This window comes from Ranitomeya imitator, chromosome 2 (genome assembly GCF_032444005.1).
Source record: "Ranitomeya imitator isolate aRanImi1 chromosome 2, aRanImi1.pri, whole genome shotgun sequence".
NCBI lineage: Eukaryota > Metazoa > Chordata > Amphibia > Anura > Dendrobatidae > Ranitomeya > Ranitomeya imitator.
Window position 1 is genome coordinate 804,084,488 of NC_091283.1, and position 23,511 is coordinate 804,107,998.

Genomic DNA, 23,511 nt, shown 5'->3' on the forward strand with positions numbered 1-23,511 from the left:
CACGCTGACACTGATGCACCCTGAGCCTGCAGGCAGCTGGAATTTGTTTGGAACTTGATTGGGGCTGATTATCCACCACCCGGACTATTCTGCATTGCAACCTTGATATTTATCTCTGCTGTCCACGTCCATCGAGATTAGCTACAGTGCATGGGCTGTAAAATTCTTGATGATGTTGAGCACCGTGGACAAGGGAACATCAAGATCTCTGGCGATGGTCTTGTAACCTTGTGATTGTTGATATTTTTCAACAATTTTGATTCTCAAGTCCTCAGACAGTTCTCTTCTCCTCTTTCTGCTTTCTATGCTTAGTGTGGCACACACAGACACAATGCAAAGATTGAGTCAACTTCTCCCCTTTTTATATGGTTTCAGGTGTGATTTTCATATTGCCCACTGTCACGCTCGCGTCCAGACGGGAAGTGTGGGGGTGTGGCCCCACTGTGCCACAAACCAGACTACCCTGGAAGGGGCGGGACTAAGTAGCTACCTTGGTGTTCACTGGAGCCTCCGATGGTGAGGTCAGGGTTGTGCGGATGGCAGCTGCCAGGTACCACTCCAGGGTGGTGTCTGGCTGTGGCTGCTGATCCCACTGGGGGACGGAACACTGGCAGGCAGGCGGGCACAGCTGAGACACAGGTAGGCGGGCACGGCTGAGACACAGGCAGGCGGGCACAGCTGAGACACAGGTAGGCAGATGGGCACGGCTGAGACACAGGCAGGCATGGCTGAGACACAGGCAGGCGGGCACGGCTGAGACACAGGCAGGCGGGCACGGCTGAGACACAGGCAGGCGGGCACGGCTGAGACACAGGCAGGCGGGCACGGCTGAGACACAGGCAGGCGAGCACGGCTGAGACACCGGCAGGCGGGCACGGCTGAGACAGAAGGGACAGGAACTGACCCGGAAGGCACAGTAACACGGGCAGGAGTGAGTGATATATGGGAACAGGTTGGGACCTGTTCAGACTGGAGGAGCAGGGACTGATTCAGGGAGGACAGGAGCACAGACAGGTATGAGATATATGGGAACAGGTAGGGATCTGTTCAGACAGTAAGGACAAAGGCCCGCGAGGTGCGTAACGAAAGCGGAGCAGAACTGCAAGGAGCGGAGCAAGGCAGAACCGCAAGGAGCGGAGCCACAGAGCGAGAGCAGAGCGGTGCCGCAGAGCGAGAGCAGAGCAGTGCCGCAGAGCGAGAGCAGAGCAGTGCCGCAGAGCGAGAGCAGAGCAGAGCCGCCGAGAGCAGAGCAAAGCCACAGAGTGCAGAGCCCAGAGCAGAGCAAAGCCACAGAGTGCAGAGCCCAGAGCAGAGCAAAGCCACAGAGTGCGGCGCTGAGAAAAGCAGCAGAGTGCGGAGCTGAAAGCAGAGCAAAGCCGCAGAGTGCTTAGCCGGAAGCAGAGCAAATTCACAGAGTGCGGAGCCAAGAGCTGAGCAGGGCCGAAGAGTGCGGAGCCGGAAGCAGAGCAAAGTTGCAGAGTGCGGAGCCAAGATCAGAGCAAAGCCGCAGAGTGCGGAGCCGGAAGCAGAGCAAAGTGACAGGATGCAGAGCAGAGTGCAGCGCAAAGTCACAGGAGGCAGGGCTGAGAGCAGAAGGAGTGAACACAAGGAAACATACAGAGAGATAAGGAAGGCTCAAGACTGGGATACAAACAAACACAGGAATAGGACAAGGTAAAGACAGGGTCAGGAGCGGGACAAGGCACAGAAACAAGCACACAGGCCAGGGTACAAGGCCCCACTGTTTTGCTAACACAAGAGATAGAGACGGGACCTGGCACCTCAGCAGTGAGAAACTAACTGAGGAAGTAAGTTGCTCAGGCATTCCTCTAGGGGTAGGAATGCCTTAAGTACTTAGGGCCTCTTGGCAATTGGCTGGGGACACCTTAGGAAGGTGCACACAGTCTCAATAAGAATCAGGAGTTGCCAGCGCCGCCCCCATATGCACACAGCCAGAAAGCATGCACAGAGCAAGCAGGAGACATGAGGCACACAGCATGGAGCCGGCAGCAGACAGGACTCACAGCATGGCCCGGAGAAGTGAGTAAGTTGGTGTGTAATGCAGGTGGGGGATGGGAGGCCATGCAGTGATGCCGGCAGAGTTGTTACACCCACACCTGTTACTTGCCACAGGTGAGCTTGAATGAGCATCACTTGCTTGAAACATAGTTTACCCACAGTTTTGGAAAAATGCCAACAATTTTGTTCCACCCATATTGTTTTGTTAATGTGAAATTATGTCCAATTTGCCTTTTATTCCTCTTTTTATTTGTGTTGTTCCAATACATACAAAGAAAATAAACATGAGTATAACAAAACATGTCTAATTGCAAATAACTTTCTAGGAGAAATACTTCATTTTCTGAAACAATTTCAAGTGTGCCAACACTTTCGGCCATGACAAGTTTCTTATTTTCATGTGAACTATTGGCATATGAAATAAAAATTAAAATGACAGTTACTCTGCAAATTACGACATTCTGCCTGAAAATACTGACACCCCCACATTGAACTCCATGAGAAATCTCTGCGGTAAGATCCAAGGCAGAGAATTTTGGTCCTAAAAACAATTAGTGTTAAATGATGAAAATGATCTCGAAGGGCTTCTTGTGGAGCGAGACACTAATCGTTGAAGGTGCTGTACTTAGTTCTCACCAGCAGTCCATGATTGGAGCAGTGGTGCACATGCAAGTCCAAAGCTAGAATAGGAATGGGGATCTCCACAACCTCGCTCTCGGGATTGGTGGAGCTCCCAGCAATGAGACTTTCCACAAGGAACAGGAAGGTATCATCTGTCATGCGTATTGGTAGTAACCTACATTCATGCTCCAATCTCTTTAATGTAAAGTAACGGTTCAGAAACGATTCATAGGAAAGCTCCAAATCAAATCTCCTCAATGTATGTCACGCTCACGCATCTGGGCACACTCAAGAGGCTATTTCATTGGTTTCCATGTCTGGTGTCAGACAACAGCAAAAGATGACACTGACCTGCAGAGTATCGGCGAACACCACAATCAGATTCTTCAGCTCCAGCACCAGATCGGGGTCAGTGCAGTACGACTGCAACGAGAAGAAGTGTGTCAAGAGCAGAGATACCGTCATGGATCCTGTACAGAATAGTATTAATGCCCTGGCAATCGTGCTTCTTGTCTAAGGCTGTCCACACACATTAGATGGCAGAAGATCGTTCTTCCGAAAGTCATCTCTCCAGACTTTCCCATACACAGGAGCCCTTGTTCGGCCGAGCCCTCCTGTGTTTGCTCTGAGGAAGCCGCCAACTAAAACATCGGCCGGCGGCTTATAGCGTATGTCCGAAATCGGACATGTGCGATTCACATCTACTCCGACCATCGGTTGATGGTGCTCCAATACACATTAGACCAGTGTTCCCCAACTCCAGTCCTCAGGAGCCACCAACAGGTCGTGTTTTCAGGATTTCCTTAGTATGGCCCAGGTGATGGAATTGTTGCCTGTCTAGATGATGGAATTCTCACCTTGGGCAATACTACGGAAATCTTGAAAACATGACCCGTTGGAGGCTCTTGAGGACCGAACTTGGGGAACACTGCATTAGACCATCGGCCGAACCCGTCGATATCGGTGGGCTCGGCCGACACAAGTCTAATGTGTATGGCCAGGTGATTCTGCAGATCATTCGGCCAGCTGAGATCTCATCCAACTCCTCCATACACAGGAGATCTCGCTTGCCTAATCACTCCTATGTTCTCACAGGTCAGACTCCTCCGGTAGAAGCATATCTCTTGGAGAACAAAAGGAATGGCAGTCCGAAATCAGATATACCCGATCATATGTCAGAAGAGAGTTGGGGCGCCCCAAACACATTAGACTGTCGACAGAACCCTATATAGTCAGGTTCAGCTGACAATCTATTGTGAATGGGGGGCTATAATTCTATGATTGCTGGAAATCCTAAAAATGAGAAGACCACAGCTCCAATTCATTACTATAGAGCCGTTCTGCCGCAGGTGGTCGGGAGCGGCCAAGCGCAGAGGAAAAACTGTGAAGAGGACACAGTGCTGAACGAGAGCTTTCAAAATATCAATGCAGGTCCCAGAGATAAGAATCTACAGATGAGCAAAATGATTCAATGGACCCTAATCCAGCAGTCAAAGTTAGCAGTCTGTGACCACCGAACTAGAGCCTGTCGGCAACCCTGGTACGCAGCCGAATTAGTAGGTCTGGTGCCACGTCATCATTGTGGCATGATGTCACGCCAGGCCACCTTATCAGGAGGGGCACTGAAGATGCCGGTAGGTAGGAGGTGGTCCACAGGGCCTTGGTCCACCGGACTTCTGATGGACTAAGGTATTACTAATCAATTTGCTCAAGTCTAGTGGGAGCCCCAGCAAACAGTAATGGTTACATATGGTAGAGATATGTTGGGGGTTGGTTTAACTAATTAACTGAGAATTCAGCCAGCCCCCTTCCCACGCAGTCCCAATCCACTGGGAAACACTGTCCCAAGTCAGACACAGACCAGAAGAGGATTTCCCGGGACCCGGACGGTGGCTTATAGGGGACAATCGGGCACCTTTCTGACATGGACTATATTAGTACGTTGCATATTTAATTTAAACAGCTTTAATACTATTTTTTTTTGCAGGAAAACCTCCTACGTTATCTAGTTGGTTGTATAATCAACCACTCTTATTAGGTGTATGGCTGCCTTACAGGGCTAATAAAAGAAAAATCACACAATTTTCATGGTGTATGTTCCGAAAGGGAATTTATAACCAAGCCTTTGCGACCTAATCTGAGAGCAGCATAATGACCCCGACTCCAGCGATGTGTCACTTGCTGGTCTCCTTGGTGTAGTTTTTCTACAATCCCTATTTTATTGTCCAACCTCTCCCCCACCACTGATTTGCAGCTTTCTGCCTATGCACAGTGTACACAGATAGCTGCCAATCAGCGGTGTGGGCGGAGTCATACAGAGATCATCACTCAGAGAACTGTTAGATCTGCAGCAGATAAAAGCTTTTAATCAAAACTGTAGCACCCAGTAAAGTAAGTGATACGTCGCTGGAATCAGGGTCTCTGCGCCTATATCATGCTGCACTCAGATAGCAAAAAACTGGCGACAGATTCCCTTTAACCCTGTTGTCTTCGGTCAAAAACGACCGACCTTGAACTTCAATATTCTTTAAAATATTCAAGATGCGGCTCTGAAACCCGTGGCCGACCGACCCATCCTCATTTAAGTCAATCAACCACAAGTTTCAGAACCACATCTTGAACACCCCCAAAAATACCAAAGTTCAAAATCGGTCTCCCCAGACCGAAGACAACAGCAGGGTTAAGAGGAGTCCCAGTTCACAACGGAAAGCCCTGGAACACTTGCAATAAAATAACGATAAGAAGGAAGATGAATTGCGTGGCATGAATTAGACGGCAGCGGAGGCTTATCTCTCCTATTTCAGACAATTTATTGCTTGGCTCAATTCCATCTTCTTCAGAGAGGTGTAAAATTGCACAGAAAAATCGAATGGTGCTGGGTGAGAGCGGAACAATGCACACTGCTGAGATCTGCGGAGCGTGCAGAGTACAGAAGCCTTCATGTCGTACAGATGCACAGGAGGTAATAACGCTGCACATCGCTGCCAAGACCCAACCGAAAAGCCGGCGTCCTTGTTTATCTGAATCAGAGCAGTGCCGTGCCGAGAGCTGGAGAACAGAAAAACCCTACAGGACGACCCATCACCAGAGAGAGATCTGGGAGGGCGACACTTTAATCGGATGACCTCATTTAATCCCTACAAAGAAAGGGCTTAATGTCTTAAAGACCCGGGAATTTTTGTCTTTTGCGCTTTCGTTTTTTTCTTCCCTTAATCCAAGGAGCTATAACTTTTTTATTCTTCTGCCTATAAAGCCATATGAGGGCTTTTTGAGCTTCTTTTATGCAACCCGAGCGGACGTTTTATTGATACTAAATCGGGGTATAAATTACATTTGTGTTTTATTGAATTTTGGGGGGAAAACGGCAATTTAAGGGTTCCGATTTTTGTCTCCTTTTTTCAGTGCTTAACATAAGATTTAAATTATTTAAAATTTTGATAGATGGAGATATTTTGGACACAACGATACCAAGTATTTTTTTTATTTATTTTACATTTTTTATTTATCTTTTTCTGGGGTCCTACCCTATGGAGGTGGATACATACTGACAGATGTTAACAAACTTCGGGTACAGAGCTCCAAATCTCTGCCCTCCATTACACGGCTACGGCATTAAAAGGCATTTTTACATCTCTGTGTATTGCTAGGGTTTGTCATCACTTTATGAGGATAGAGGGAAAAGAGAGGAGAGAGGGAAAGGAGAGAGGAGAGGGAGCGACAGAGAAAACAAAGAGGAAGGGGAGAAAGGAGAGGGAGGTAAGAGAGAGAGAAGGAAAAGAGAGGGAAGGGAGAGAGCAGGAGGGGAGAGAGAACGAGAGGGAAGGGAGAGAGAGGGAAGAGAGACAGAGGGGAGAGAGAAAGGAGAGGAGGGGAGAGAGAGTAGAGAGGAAAAGGAGAGGGGGAGACAGAGAAAAAAAGGAGGGGAAAAAGGAGAGAGAGGTACAAGACATGGAAGGAAAAGAGAGGAAAGGGAAAAAGAGGGAGGAGAGAAAGAAGGAGGGAATAGAGAGGAAAGGGAGAGAGAGGGAAGGGAGAGGAGAGCGGGAAAGGAGAGAGGGAAAGGAGAGAGGTGAGGGGAGAGACAGAGAAAAAAGGAGAGGAAAAGGAGAGGGAGGTATGAGACATGGAAGAGAGGGAGGGGAGAGAGGGAAGAGAGAGGGAGGGGAGAGAGAGGGAAGGGAGAGAGAGGTGAGAGAGGGAGGTGAGAGAGGGAAGGGAGAGGAGGGAAGAGAGAGTACAAAGGGAAAGGAGAGGGGGGAGACAGAGTACAGAGAAAAAAAGAGGGGAAAAAGGAGAGGGAGGTACGAGATATGGAAGGAAAAGAGAGGGAAGGAAAAAAGAGGGAGGGGAGAAAGAAGGAGGGAAGAGAAAGGGAAGGGAGAGGAGAGGAGGGGAGAGGGAAAGGAGATATGGAAAGGAGAGAGCAGAGGGGATGGACAGAGAAAAAAGGAGGGGAAAAAGGAGAGGGAAGTACGAGACATGGAAGGAAAAGAGAGGGAAGGGAAAAAGAAAAAGGGGAGAGAGAAGGAGGGAAGAGAGAGGGAAGGGAGAGAGAGGGAGGTGAGAGTGAAGGGAGAGGAGTGGAGAGAGAGGGAAAGGAGAGAGGAGAGGGGAAAGACGAAGAAAGGGAGGGAAAAAGGAGAGGGAGGTATGAGACATAGAAGGAAAAGAGGGAAGGGAAAAAGAGGAAGGGGATAGAGGTGGGAAGAGAGAGAAAGGAAAGTGAGAGAGAGGGAGGTGAGAGAGGGAAGGGTGAGGAGGGGAGTGAGAGGAGAGAGGGAAAGGAGAGAGGAGAAGGGAAAGACAGAGAAAAAAAGGGAGGGAAAAAGGAGAGGGAGGTACGAGACATGGAAGGAAAAGAGAGGGAAGGGAAAAAGAGGGAGAGAGAGAAGGAGGGAAGAGAGAGGAAAGGGAAAGTGAGAGAAGAAAGAGGGGAAGAGAGAGGGAAGAGGGAGAGGGAGGGGAGAGAGACAGATGGGAGAGAGGGAAGGGAGAGGAGAGCGATGGAGGGGAGAGAAGGGAGAAACAGAGGAGGGAAGAGAGAAAGAGGGGAGAGAGTAGTGAGAGAGGGGAATGAGTAAGGGATGAGAGAGCGGGAGGGGAGGGAGATGAAGAAGAGGGGGAACATGAGGGAGAAGAGAGAGAGAAAAGGGGAGAGAGGGAGGGGAGAGAGGGGAGGGAGATGAAGAAGAGGGGGAAGATGAGGGAAAAGGAGAGAGAGGAAGGGGAGGGAGGGGGAGAGAAGGGAGGGAGATGAGGAAGCAGGGGGAGATGAGCCAGAGGAGAGAGAGGAAGGGAAAAAGGGAGGAGAGAGAGAGAGAGAGGAAAGAGGGAGGAGACAGAGGAAAGAGGGAGGAGACAGAGGGGAGAGAATGAGGAGAGGGGAAAGATGAGAAAGAGAGGAGAGAGAAGAGAATCAATGGAAAAGAGAGTAAAAACACATAAAAATGCATGTATTCTACATAGCATTTTTACCACCAACACTCTGGATTGCATGGCAGAAAAATCTGCTGCAAATACTAAGCATATGCACATAGTCATATGTTTATCATGACACTCCTGTCAGGTGAAAGAGGGATTGAGCAGATGCATTTCAACATGCCCAATCCTTTTGTTCTTAGGGGACAGTTGCCACCACCATAGCTAGCATTCAGAGATAACCACAGGTCGGCTGAATAGAGGGAACGGCTTTATCTACCACTCGAACTGTCTATATACAGCTTGGTAGTAGGACCGGGAGAACTAACCAGCATGAAAGGTGAAGGTCTCCAGTAAAGGCGGTTCTGGAGGGTGGATATTTGGCATGATAATTAGGAACTATTTCCTGATGGTGCACTCCACACTGAACTATTCAGTCTGATCTAATGAAGGGGTCAGATGAGACTAATGAGGACAGATTGCAATAATAACAGCAGATTAACTGCATATTCTGAAGTGCACGACTAGGGGGCGCGTTTTTGAGGATCCAGTCAGTTGTAAATCAGAGAAGGATTATGTAAATGGCGACTCACAGCCTGAGTCTTCTGGGAGGACACAAAAGCCTGGCAGGTCTCTTACACCTAATTACAAAAAGAAGCACAATGGCGGAGGAGTCCTTTCTCACTTTGACATGATCCTTCTTACTTACCGAGTGTGTTCGGAGGGCAGCGATGATCTTGGACTGGGCCATGGTCCACAGCTCCGTTGTGTAGGATCCCGTTACCAAACCTTGCGTTACGTGTAAAATGTGATCCTCTACAACGAAAAACCTAAAGCAAGAAGGACGCCATGATCATCACATGAGGAGGAAAGAAAGATGGGCCCTAACAGTAGAGTCTCAGTAGTGGATCATCTCCTGGGTTAATATATATATTCCAAAATTTAAAAGGGTTAATCCCAATTTTATAGATGGATATTGTCAGACAGTGCTTGTAAAAACAACAATTTCCAGCCTTTCTTAAGATATTAACGTTTGTTTACAGCTTGTTGCCAAGGAGACCAACCACTGCTGCTGTCTAGTTTGTAAGATGTAGTCATGGTCTCCAAAGCAACAAAGCACAAAAACCTTCATATCTCAAGAACAGTTGAAAATTTTAATAAGCCGTAAATTGCAAAATTGTTTGTATTTAGAAGCACTGTCCGACCATACCAATTTATGAAAATAGGAAAATCCCTTTAAGTTATCCTCTATCAATAGGATATGGGATATCTTTTGATCAGACCTCTGAGTGCTCCAGTGATCCAAAGAACAGAAAGTGTACTGAATGTAGAGGAGATCAGGTATTCACCCAACCCTATGATTATTCTGTATGGGACTGCCGGTGAAAGCCGAGAACGGCTATAGTGAGACATCCTGAGGAATAATTACAATATGAACATTTTCCTGCAAAAATGTTTGAAGCCTTAATATAATTACACCCGATTTCAATAAGACTTGTCAAAATATTTTATTTATTTCCAGTTTTTGGCGGAGTTTTATCAGTCTCGTCTTTCACCAGATGCATCTTCTCCTCCACATGAGAACTTACCCTACAATCTGGCTGAAGTATTTCCGATATCCTTCCACTGTCTCGTGCTGGAACAGAAGAAAGAAAGAAGACAGAAGCCATATTAGCGTCTCCATCTGGGGATCACGCACACGTCATTGTCATCTGCGGAAACCTAGAGTTACCATGTTTGCCTGGGGCTGCAGGACTAATCGCGCCTGTTTTTTCCGCTGTTTTCTATAGTAGTTTTCAAAGACTTCTTTATCGCCCTAGAATGAAAAAATACAAAGCTGGTCTGAGATCAGGACGTACAGTTTCGTATTTGATTGTATAACATGCCTCATCATATTTTCTGGCCTGATGAAGGATAGGATAAGTCAGAGGGGAGGGTCTAACTTCAGCCACCCCCACTGGTAAGCTATAAAAGGGACTGCAAGCTGATTGGCTTGTATGGGGGAGAGCTTGCAGTACCTTTCATGGCCACTACATGATGGATGGAGCTGTGCCACTTCTAACGCACCGTGACCTCTTCAGTCAGCTGATCAATGGCGGTCCTGGTAGACAAACTAGTCTAAAGATACTTCACAAACATTCAAGTTCCAGAAACCCCTTCTGTACTGTCGTGGACGGTATTGGAAAAGTAAGATGAATATATTAGTAATATTAAAGGGGCTTTCCCGTTTTAGAAACTGCTTTACAATGGCGAGTCTCTGCTACTTCTACGGGTGTCTGCTATGATCAAAAAGTGTTGACGTCAGACTGATAGATAACACTGCAGCCAATCAGTTAGCTCTGACAGGCTTGCGCCATCTACTTGGGCACGGCTACTGAGCTCACTGATTGTAAATTAAACCATTGCATGCCACCTCCCTCTAGCAGTGGCCTATCTCCTGTAAGAACAACAGGACTGAGCATATTGAGGTCCGACATGCTCAATCTTTCATCTGTCAACAATGGAGAGTCGGAACCCCCTATACACATTAGATGGTAGTTCTCGTGTTGACCTGACGTTTCTCTAATGTGTATGGCTACTTTGAAGGGTGTCTTTTCGGGAACGTGCCGCTCCCGTGCCTCTCGGTTTGCTGCCTGTTAAAGGCAGGCGCTGCTACCTGATTGACAGCTTGAGCGTGGAGCATTGTTTCGCCGCTGGTCTGCTCCGTGTGTTCCCAATGCTGCTGTAAGAGGCAGCCTTGGAGGAGTGGTGAAGCCGGCCGACATCGGAAGCTAGTGCGCTCTGGTGATCCTAGCCCAATTCAGTGCCGTGCTTACAAGCGCAATAGAACAGAGCTTGTAAGCACTGCACATGTTCGGCCACTGCTGCGGTCTAGCCGGTATTTTAGGCCGCAAGCTGTTTCCAATAAAAGTGTAATGATCAGTGAGTAATTTTGATAAGAAGTAAATTGGAAAGTCGCTTATTTGTCTTAGCACTTTCCATCTTTTAAGATTAAATTAACCCTTTAAGTTTGCAACATGGTTCATGGTCAGAATAATGCTGGACCTAAGAGAACACTGTATGGGGTCAACCCCCAATAACTCTAATCTAATTCACTAAGTATGACCCCCAGACTAGGCTTGCTCTATCTCATTCTCCTTTATAAAGTGGCCAACCAAGCTGGTGCTAGAAAATGAATGAAAAAAAAAAAAAAACTAAAAAAAAAACCAAACAGGTTGTCCAATACAGTTCATTAATATAGCTCAGCTCCAGGGACCTTTCATTTCCCCCTTTAATATAGAGTCCTCTCTCCTTTCTTTGCAAGTGACATCCTGGTGATCTCATTAAGAAGAACCATTCAGAGAAAGAACCATCTGTGCGCTTGACACCGGTGCACCACGCGCGTCTCATCTACCTACTGAATACAGCATCATTTGTATGCAGGAAGAATAAAGCAGCTTAGCATTTTGATTTTTTTTTTTTTCGGGGCACAAGGTTATCGCTGGGTCACAGTGACTTAACATTCCATTACTTGATACCAACACCCCCCCCCGCCCCCCCTGTGTCCGAGCCGGGAACACAATAAGAGGCAAGCGGAAAAAAAAAAGGTAAAGTAGCAGCAAAAAAAAATAGAACAGAGAAAGCCGTGCAGAGAACAAACCCCTCTGTAACCAGAGTCCTCCATCACTAGAACATTGGAATAGTGAAATTAATGTTCTACTAATAATACTTGGATAAGAGTATTAATAAAAAAAAAAAAAAACTAAAATATATGTAATAATAATAATTTTTCTCTTTTCCATTTATTTCTTCTTTCCTTTTGATGATGATGCATCAGATAGCCGCTCTGCATCATTCATTTATAGCCTACACTGCGGCTATGCTATCAATACTTCAAATGGCAATAATCAATTTTAATGGGTTGTCCGGCCTTATGCTACAAGTCTGGAGTCGTTCTATGTGACTGCAGACTTGTGAATCCTCACGTTCCGTGCACTGCGCGCTGTAAGGATTCTCTGGTGCCGGTGGTAGGAGTGGCGGGCACATGACTGCGATTTGCATACATGCGGTCATGTCCCGACTAGACGTGCACAGCGCCTCACTCAATGCAAGTGTATGGAGAGAGGCTGGACAAGTCTAGTTGGAATGTGGAAGGGAGTATGCAAATCACATAGTTGCGGTCACATGACCACCAGTTCACGACGCCATCACAAGAAAATCCACATAGAGTGACTGCAGGCTTGCAGCCTAAGGCCAGACAACCCCTTTAAATATTACAACATGAGCTAACAAAAAACATAAAGGGGTATTCCTTCTCAGACGGTTATGACAGATCCACAGGATCTTCACAAAGTGGGACCCACATTTATCTTCAGAATGGAGATGAGTTTTACGGCGCTGTCAGCACAACGTTCTGCCTGGGACGGGTCCTTCAAACAGTTTCCTCCCAGGTGATTTTTTCCATTTGTCGAATTTGTTTTTCCGTCCTCTTCCAATTGCCACAACTTCTATTTTTCTTCCCCAGGCTCTGCCTTCATGGTACAATGCCCCACCCAGTCCCACCTTCCTCTGCTTGCCTTAGGGTACCGTCACACAGTGCAATTTTCATCGCTACGACGGTACGATCCGTGACGCTCCAGCGTCGTAACAATATCGCTCCAGCGTCGTAGACTGATGTCACACTTTGCAATCTACGACGCTGGAGCGATAATTTCATGACGTATGTGCGATGTAGAAGCCGTTGGTTACTATGCGCACATCGTATACGATATATGTTACACCATGCAATCATGCCGCCACAGCGGGACACTAGACGACGAAAGAAAGTTTCAAACGATCTGCTACGACGTACGATTCTCAGCGGGGTCCCTGATCGCAGGAGCGTGTCAGACACTGCGATATCGTAACTATATCGCTCGAACGTCACGAATCGTGCCGTCGTAGCGATCAAAATTGCACTGTGTGACGGTACCCTTACTGGCTGCATAGTCAGCTGCCAGCAAAGGCTGGGCAGGGAACAGAGCCTTGAAAAATGCTTTAACACGCCCAGAGATCGTAAGCATCATTTGCATATGAATTAAAACATAATTTTTTTTCTGATGAAGATGCAACACATTGGATACAGTGGGTACCGAAAGTATTCAGACCCCTTTAACCCCTTAAGCCCCAAGGATGGTTTGCACGTTAATGACCGGGCCAATTTTTACAATTCTGACCACTGTCCCTTTATGAGGTTATAACTCTGGAACACTTCAACGGATCCTGGTGATTCTGACATTGTTTTCTCGTGACATATTGTACTTCATGATAGTGGTAAAATTTATTTGATATTACCTGCTTTTATTTGTGAAAAAAACGGAAACTTGGCAAAAATTTTGCAATTTTCCAACTTTGAATTTTTATGCTCTTAAATTACAGAGTTATGTCACACAATATACTTAATAAGTAACATTTCCCACATGTCTACTTTACATCAGCACAATTTGGAACCAAAATTTTTTTTTTTGTTAGGGAGTTATAAGGGTTAAAAGTTGATCAGCAATTTCTCATTTTTACAACACCATTTTTTTTAGGGACCACATCACATTTGAAGTAATTTTGAGGGGTCTATATGATAGAAAATGATCAAGTGTGACACCATTCTAAAAACTGCACCCCTCAAGGTGCTGAAAACCACATTCAAGAAGTTTATTAACCATTCAGGTGTTTCACAGGAATTTTTGGAATGTTTAAAAAAAAAATGAACATTTAACTTTTTTTCACAAAAAAATAATATCAGCTACAATTTGTTTTATTTTACCAAGGGTAACAGGAGAAAATGTACCCCAAAAGTTGTTGTACAATTTGTCCTGAGTACGCCGATACCCCATATGTGGGGGTAAATCACTGTTTGGGCGCATGGCAGAGCTCGGAAGGGAAGGAGTGCCGTTTGACTTTTCAATGCAAAATTGACAGAAATTGAGATGGGACGCCATGTTGCGTTTGGAGAGCCCCTGATGTGCCTAAACATTGAAACCCCCCACAAGTGACACCATTTTGGAAAGTAGACCCCCTAAGGAACTTATCTAGATGTGTTGTGAGAGCTTTGACCCACCAAGTGTTTCACTACAGTTTATAATGCAGAGCCGTGAAGGAGCGCCGTTTGGAATGCAGACTTACATGGAATGGTCTGCAGGGGAGCACCGTTTTACTTTTTGAACGCAGAATTGGATGGAATTGAGATCAGACGCCATGTCACGTTTGGAGAGCCCTGATGTGCCTAAACAGTGGAAACCCCCAATTCTAACTGAAACCCTAACCCAAACACACCTCTAATCCCAACCACACCCCTAACCCCAATACACCCCTAACCCTAATCCCAACCCTAACCACACCCCTAACTCCAACATACCCCTAACCCTAATCCCAACCATAACCCTAACCACACCCCTAACCCCAATACACCCCTGACCCTAATCCCAACCCTAACCACACCCCTAACTCCAACATACCCCTAACCCTAATCCCAACCATAACCCTAATCCCAACCATAACCCTAACCACACCCCTAACCCTGACACACCCCTAACCCTAATCTCAACTGTAAATGCAATCCAAACCCTAACTTTAGCCCCAACCCTAACTGTAGCCCTAACCCTAACTTTAGCCCCAACCCTAACTTTAGCCCTAACCCTAACTTTAGTTCCAACCCTTACTGTAGCCCTAACCCTAACTTTAGCCCCAACCCTAACCCTAACTTTAGCCCCAGCCCTAACCCTAACTTTAACCTCAACCCTAACTGTAACCCTAACCCTAGCCCCAACCCTAACCCTAGCCCTAACCATTCCGTGATCGCTCCCGGAACACAGTGCCAGATGTCAGCTACGATAGTCATCTGACACCCGGCCGATTACATATGATGTACTATCCCGTCACTGGGGATTAAGTCCCAGGTCACCTTGACGGGATAGTACGTCATATGGGATTAAGGGGTTACATTTTTCAATCTTTGTTTGATTGCAGCCATTTGGTAAATTCAAAAAAAGTTCATTTTTTTCTCATTAACGTACACTCTGCACCCCATCTTGACTAAAAAAAAAAACAGAAATGTAGATTTTTTTTGCAAATTTATTAAAAAAGAAAAACTGAAATATCACATGATCATAAGTATTCAGACACTCATATTTAAGTCACATGCTGACCATTTCCTTGTAATCCTCCTTGAGATGGTTCTACTCCTTCATTGGAGTCCAGCTCTGTTTAATTAAACTGATAGGACTTGATTTGGAAAGGCACACACTTGACTATATAAGACCTCACAGTGCATGTCAGACCAAATGAGAATCATGAGGTCAAAGGAACTGGCCAAGGAGCTCAGAGACAGAATTGTGGCAAGACACAAATCTGGCCAAGGTTACGACATAATTTCTGCAGTACTCAATGTTCCGAAGAGCACAGTGGCCTCCATAATCCTTAAATGGAAGAAGTTTGGAACCACCAGAAGTCTTCCTAAATCTGGCGTCCAGCCAAACTGAGCAATCGTGGGAGAAGAGCCTTGGTGAGAGAGGTAAAGAAGAACCCCAAGATCACTGTGGCAGAGCTCCAGAGATGCAGTAGGGAGATGAGAGAAAGTTCCACAAAGTCAACTATCACTGCAGCCCTCCACCAGTCGGACCTTTATGGCAGAGTGGCCTGACGGAAGCCTCTCCTCAGTGCAAGACATATGAAAGCCGCATAGAGTTTGCTAAAAAAAAAACACATGAAGGACTCCCAGACTATGAGACATAAGATTCTCTGGTCTGATGAGATGAAGATAGACCTTTTTGGTGGTAATTCTAAGGGGTATGTGTGGAGAAAACCAGGCACTGCTCATCACCTGCCCAATACAATCCGAACAGTGAAGCATGGTGGTGGCATCATCATGCTATGTGGGTGTTTTTCAGCTGCAGGGACAGGATGACTGGTTGTCATTGAAGGAAACATGAATGCGGCCAAGTACAGAGATATCTTGGATGAAAACCTCTTCCAGAGTGTTCTGGACCTCAGACTTGACCGAAGGTTCACCTTCCAACAAGACAATGATCCTAAGCGCACAGCTAAAATAACAAAGGAGTGGCTTCAGAACAAATCTGTGACCATTCTTGACTGGCCCAGCCAGAGCCCTGACCTAAACCCAATTGAGCATCTCTGGAGAGACCTGAAAATGGCCGTCCACCAACGTTCACCATCCAACCTGACGGAACTGGAGAGGATCTGCAAGGAAGAATGGCAGAGGATCCCCAAATCCAGGTGTCAAAAACTTGTTGCTTCATTCCCAAGAAGACTCATGGCTGTACTAGCTCAAAAGGTGCTTCTACTTAATACTGAGCAAAGGGTCTAAATACTTATTACCATTTGAAATGTCATTTTTTCTTTTTTAATAAATTTGCTAAACTTTCTACATTTCTGTTTTTTGCAGTCAAGATGGGTGAACCTTTTTGAATTTACCAAATGGATGCAATGAAACAAAGAGTGAAAAATTTAAAGGGGTCTGAATACTTTCCGTACCCACTGTAAGTAAAGACATGGATGATATCTTTTAGCACCAGGATCACAAAGTTTGGGGGAGGAGAAGTAGATCATGCTGACAGATTACCTTTGAGGTGAACCTGTCACTTGATTTATGGTACCCAAACCATGAGAGCACATATCAGAGCCTGGATGAAGTTTTTTGTAAAATGCTCCGGCTAGTCTCTGCCTATGGTCCCTATAGGGGTTTTCCCTGCTTCTTCTGGTGACTGACAGGTCTGTCCCGATGTGCACTGGGTAAGATCTGTCAATCAGCTAAAGCAGTGGAAGGAGAAGCCTGTGGAGGGATGCTCCCGGACACAGTCAAGGCATGTATAATGTGAACTTGTTCTGCACAAGGAATATTCTTTGATAAATTACTGCAAAGCTATTTATATTTATCTAGAAAAGAAAAAAAAAATCATGGCCAAAAGGTTTTGCACCCTTTAAATTTTTCCAAGAAATGATGCATTTCTCCCAGAAAATTATTGTAATTACACATATTTTGGTTATATACATGTTTATTTCCTTTGTGTGTATTGGAACAACACAAAACAGAGGAAGGTAAATTGGACATAATTTCACACAAAACCCCAAAAATGGGCTGAACAAAATTGTTGTCACCCTCAACTTCATATTTGGTTTCACAACCTTTGGAATAAATTACTGCAATCAATCGCTTCCTATAACTATCAGCAAGATTCTTACACCTCTCCCGTGGAATTCTGGTCCACTCTTCCTTTACAAACTGCTCCAGGTCTCTCATATTTGAAGGTGGCTTCTCCCAACAGCAATTTTAAGATCTCTCCACAGGTGATCAATGGGATTTAGATCCAGACTCATTGCTGGCCACTTCAGAACTCTCCGGCGATTTGTTTCCATCCGTTCAAGGTGCTTCTTGAAGTATGTTTAGGGTGATTCTCTTCTGGAAGACCCATGACCTAGGACGCAAACCCAGGAGATTGTTTGGTAATCTTCAAATTTCATGATGCCTTGCACACATTCAAGCCACTCAGTGCCAGATGCAGAAAAACAACCCAAAACATCTTTGAACCTCCACTATATTTGACTTTGGGTATTGTGTTGTTTTTTATGGCCTCATTCCGTTTTTGGTAAATAGTGGGATGATGTGCTGTACCAAAAACCTCCATCTTGATGTCATCTGTCCACATGATGCCTTCCTGGGTCTCATGCCATAGCATTTCATTTCACTCAAATGTCGACGAATAGTTCACGCTGACACTGATGCACCCTGAGCCTGCAGGACAGCTTGAATTTCTTTGGAACTTGACTGGAGATTCATATCCATCATCCGGACTATCCTGCGTTGCAGCTTTTCAACAATTTATCTCTGTAGTCCACATCCGGGGAGATTAGCTACAGTGCCATGAGTTGTAAACTTCTTGATCATGTTGTGCACCGTGGAAAATGGAACATCAAGATCTTGTCCATCAAGATAGACTTGTAACTTTGAGATTGTCGACATTTTTCAACAATTTTGGTTGTCAAGTCCTCAAAAAGTTCTCTTTTCCTCTTTCTGTTCTCTATTCTCACAATGCAAAGACTGAGTCAAATAAGACTGAGTGATATAAGCATGTGTATAACAAAACGTGCAATTGTACTAATTTTCTGGGACAAATACTTCATTTTCTGGAACAATTTCAAGGGTGCCAACACTTTCGGCCATTGCTGTAAATAGTTCCCTGGTGGACTAATGTAAAATAAGGAGTTAATGATTGGTGGTCTAGAGTGTATTAGGTAAATTAATATTTTCTTCTCTGGTGGACTTGTGTAAAGGCTCTTCTAGCTGGTGGTTTGATGGTGTACACACCAGTCTGGGCTCAATGGCTGTGTCCTGCGGGGTGTAAATCTGGTTTAACTTCCCATCATTGTCACTCACTGCACTCTCAGGATGCATCTCAGTCCCTACTGCCAAATCTTGCTGCCTGTTTGTTATGCAATCCCTGCATGTGTTGCAACTTTCGAACAGCCGCGAGACATGCAACATATTTTTCGAGCACGCCGAAGACACTTGATTATCACCTGAGCATGCTCAGATAAAACCTTATCCCAGCACGTTCTCTCATCACTAATTATACCCCAATCATATATTATTGAAATAACAACTGTCCCCTCGTTTTTGTAATTCTCCTTTCTGACCTTTCATTATTTTATTTGAGATTTTATAATCACGTTTCAATAAAATTATATTTAGTTTTCATGGGAGTTTCCTTCATTGCTCCATGTTGTTGCTCTTTGTAGGTTTTATATTGACATGGAATTATGTCACTCGGCTTCCAAGTGTATCTCTAGGAACATTCAATTTTCTAAAGAAGTCCTGGAAAATTCTGGAGTAGTCGTCACAGTTACCCATCTTGAAGAAGGCAACATTCTGTGACAGCCGCATTTACAGTGCATGGCCCCATCGTCCTCCCCACCATAAAGCAATCATGGGGCGCCAATGGATTGCCTGTCATGACAGTACTCCTATGAATGCCCAAAAATACACATTTCATACTGCCACAATAAGACTGATTTGGAGAATCAGGCTACCAGGTCATTTTTACCGCACAAGTAAAGCTGTAAAAAAAAAATAATAATAATAATTGCTGAATTGCATTTTTTTCCCAATTTCCCCACAGTCAGATTTTGTTTCCTGTTTGCAAGTACGTTGAATAGCAAAATGAAGAATGCCATTCAAAACTACAACTTTTCCCGCAGAAAAAAAGCCCTCAGATGACTATCTACATGAAAAAATGAAAAAGTTATGGCCCTTGCAAGAAGGAGAGGAAAAACTGAAAAAAAATAAAAAACGGAAAATCGCCCAAGTCGGGAAGGAATTAGATTGTATTTGTTTGATTGGTGTAGGGGTTCAGCTCTCTGGTAGTCGCTAGATACTCACAGGCAGAGGGCCGTAATATCAAAACAAAATAAAGTTTATTGTCCTTCATAAACTTTATAGCTCCAAATGAAAGCTGCCTTTCTTCAGCACAAATGAACATAAACAGTCCTTTCTTCAGCACAATACAACAAAGTAATTGTGACAGTCTCTCCAATCTTGAGATTGCAGGCAGTAACAGCTCAAGCAGTTTTAAATGTTTTCACCAACAAACACACATCTATTCAGGGAAGACGTGGACTGGAGCACAGGAGCGGCCTTCCCCACCCAAGCTCTTTTGGTCGTTCCTAAATCCCGGACCCAAAAATCCACTTAAACAAAACTATTCAGTAATCTACTGTTAGTGGTACAGAGTTCTCGGGATTTACATCACTGAGGCCAGCCTCCTCGGTGTCAACACGCTGTCACCCACTTTTACTGACACCTTCTTACACTGGTTTATTGGAAATGGAGTTAAATAATTTGATTGCATCTGTAAATACAAGATGGAAGATCACAATGCCAATAGTAATGCTCCATTGTGCAGTGCTCCAAGAGGGCAAAAAATAAGCTGAAAATACTTCCTCCAACTTTCCTACCATATTGTTTGTACAACATTTCTTACGCTCTGAATAGCTCCTTCTCTTAAGTTTGCATTCTACAACAAAGTACTACGACAGGTCGGAGATTTACACCTTGTACATCATCCCCGGACACGTACTTGATTTGTACAATTTCACTGCATAGTGTTCGCTTTCCTCTGCCATGACACACTATATCACAGCAGTCAAACGTTACAGGTTCTGCATTAGAAATTTGCATTTCCCTCCTAAAACTGGAATTCTTTATCATTATGACACAACTATAAAAATTTTATTACAGGGAAACAGGTCTGAGAAGATTTACTGTGCTCGGGAAGATCCAGGACTAATCACGAGAATCTCAATTGAGGAGCGCAGGGAGACTATTAAGAGGGAAGATGGTGGTTTTCGCTTAGTTGTAGTACAATAAAACGACAACTAAAAGGTCAATTTTGTTCTTTATTGATGAACAACGAGCGATAAAACTGTCATTGGAATAAAAAGAGTTCATGCCATACCGACAGTAACAAATGTTAGAAAAATATCAACTGGGGTCTGTGATAATTATAAGAGTTGTCAACTTTCAAAAAACTTTTGCCCAGAGGGTCAATGAGGTGTAAAAGAAACAAACAGAGCTTTACTTACTCTGCCCGGGTCTTGCGCCGGTTTCTATTATTTGGCTGCAGAGGTGCTTTCATAAAACTCCAAAGGATTCTAAACCAAAATAGCCTCTTCTGGCCACTCTGAGCCTCTTCTCACCCAAACAGATTACAATCCTTTCTCCGGAACCAAACTTTATACACAGAAGAGGCATGGTCCTAGAATGCTCGGCATTCTCTTCAGCTTGAGCTCCAGCAGCTCAGAAGTGTTCATCTCCATGCACACAGCCTGCAACTTGCAAATGTTACCCTGCAACTCCAACACACAGACTCCCCAGCTTTCCTAGCTGACCCGTGCAGTCTCCATTCAGAGAGAGACTCTTTTCTCCCCCAGATACAGCTCACCTTTTGGCTGGTCACTCACCAGCTCCAACACACTCCAGCAGACTGACACTAGGCGAACCCATTTCCTGATTCTTATTCAATGCTCGCCAGGTGCATCTAACTAAGACCTGCAGTGCAACTTGGGTTTAACCCTGTCCTACCTGGTTTTGTTACATCATATAATAACACCAGACACTGCGCCCATATAACAACCCCAGGCGTAAATGCTGTAGAGCTAGAGATATCACTGCCACATGACTCCCCGAACAGTGTGAATGATATGTTCTTCACAATAATAATGAAGTGGTTAAATCAGGTTTTAGATTTAAACACATTATAGATAGAAGAAAGCAACGCTGGTCGGCAAATGAGGAAGTGAAGATCATTAATTTCATCATTATAAAGCAGATATATTTCAGGTACAGAAAGTTCCACTCACCAAAACTGTATAGATGTGCAGACACCGATAAACGGGAGTAAAGTCTACCAAATCCTGGACACTGAGGACCTGTAGAAAGTACGGCATTCTCACATGTGAACATGGACTCAACATTTGGTTTCATGAATTCAGAAGTGATATAAATACTCTTTGTGACCCGAAATAATATTCATAAATGGTTTTTCCGAAAGTATGTAGGACAATGTCAAGTTCAGATGACCGTAACATGAATTCACTTTAATCCCTACATCATGGCCAGCTCCAGGTTTACGAGGGCTTTTCCATAATTGTGAGTCCCCTGTTCATCTAACCAGTGTATTAAGCAGTAAAGATGGCACCAGTGACATTTTTTGTCGTTTTTTTTTAAGTTTGTGTTTTCGTAAACATGTTATTTTCGCTAAAAAAAAAATTAAAAAAACACCACCACTTACTTTTAACCTTTTACAATTTTAATGTACTAGCATAGTCACGTATTTGTATAATATAGTACATTATGCCTCTGAAGAATAGTAATGAAAATCCTCTCATAGGCAAGAGTGTAGTTTGGGTCTCACTATTAGTGTTTCTGCCTTCCATACGGCAAAGTCATCATAAAATCGTAAAATAAAGAGGCTTTCTGTGAACTGAAAATAATCTTCCATAAAGGATGTAAGAAGACAGGAGTGTACTGTGTAATTTATCCTAATGTCCTGTGCCAGAACAACTACAGATTTATGTAAGGCAGTGCGGCAGTGGAGCTTTCTCCGTTGAGCGGGAGCTAGCATTTTCCTGAGCCTTTTTCTGTATTGGCATCGGAGCAGTGTATCGCGATGATTGACTGACTACTTATTAGTCAAGCCAGCCCCCTTCGCTTTCTATGCATCAGAGAAGGGGGCTGGCTTTGTAGACTTGAACTGAGACGTCAAATGGCTTCATTCACACACAGATCAGTTTTTCTGCTAATGTGTATAACTATTTGCATTGTTTGTGCAATATAAAGATCCAAAAAAGAGTTTTTTTTCATTAGAGACACCGATGAGATATCGGAGTCATATGACTGACTGTTGGGACCCCAATGATCTTCGTTACAGTGCCGGTCAGTCCTATTCCAAGAGGCTTAGTAAATTTAGTAAATAGAAATACCTCTTCCTCTGTATCTTCATCTTCCACCATTAGACTTTTTGGTGTAACCCCATCCTCCCCGTCCATAGAATGACCATTTATGATGTACATGGGATTTTTGTAGGCGACGTTGGTCTGTCTGTGCAGAGCAGCATGAAAGGTTTTCTGTTGCTGTGCCTGTTGTTGGAGGAAACAAAAATATATTATGTATAAAAAAAATAGCATTCTTCATTACACTATAGCAAAAGAAAAGGCAAAAACATTACATGTTTTGTGCTGAACATTAGATACCCAGATAGGTCCGAAATTGTGATACTGGTCAACATTTTGTTGCCCCAACAGGTGGTTGTCTACGGACTCCTGCAGAAAAATCAAGGGGCTATCCGGCACTGGAAGTGAAGACATCAGTTTTCTTCTGTCGGTCGGAGGCCTGTGATTGGCTGAAGGTGACTGAAAAGACAGTTCATTGGATGATCTCTGATGACGTTACAGCCAATCACAGGAACTCTCATCGGTTCCGATTCCCATGCAGACCACAGTAGCAGCCGGCACTGGGACCCACTGCGGACACAGCCGGTGAGCACGCCCGATTTTATTTTTACTCCATCTGTGTCCCTGATAATATATTTGTAACGATCCCTTTAAGTAGAAGGTTATGTGCTCTCAAAGAGCTTCACGTGGACAAAATTGCAAGAAACGAAATAAAACCTACCTGTTTCATCGCCGTCTCTCCAATTTTGTCTGAATGTTTCCTGATACTTTCCAGAAAGTCTTTGAGGCCAGACATGGAGATCTCCTTAATTTCTTCTCGTAACTTTGGAAGATTCTCCGCCATTATCTGGCAGAAACGATACTGGGACACTTTGGGGAGATAAACATGTTCAAGTTGTTCCATGGTCTTTAGAGCAGAATAATACCTGTGTATGAGAAGAGGCACAACGTCGATGTGAGAGGTTGGGAGTGGCG

General features: G+C 44.6%; 1 protein-coding gene across 4 annotated transcripts in view; it reads right to left on the reverse strand.

Moving 5' to 3' along the window:
* The window catches only part of EXOC6 (exocyst complex component 6), a 300,123-nt gene that overhangs the window by 168,497 nt on the left and 108,115 nt on the right, over nt 1–23,511 (reverse strand). For all 4 annotated transcript variants that reach the window (XM_069753785.1, XM_069753783.1, XM_069753784.1 and 1 more), the window contains exons 6-12: nt 23,258–23,462; nt 22,567–22,722; nt 21,445–21,513; nt 9,791–9,874; nt 9,648–9,694; nt 8,768–8,888; nt 2,992–3,063 (exon numbers count right to left, since the gene is read on the reverse strand). In XM_069753785.1, the coding sequence (XP_069609886.1) occupies nt 2,992–3,063; nt 8,768–8,888; nt 9,648–9,694; nt 9,791–9,874; nt 21,445–21,513; nt 22,567–22,722; nt 23,258–23,462 (754 nt within the window). The remainder of the gene's footprint in view (nt 1–2,991; nt 3,064–8,767; nt 8,889–9,647; nt 9,695–9,790; nt 9,875–21,444; nt 21,514–22,566; nt 22,723–23,257; nt 23,463–23,511) is intronic.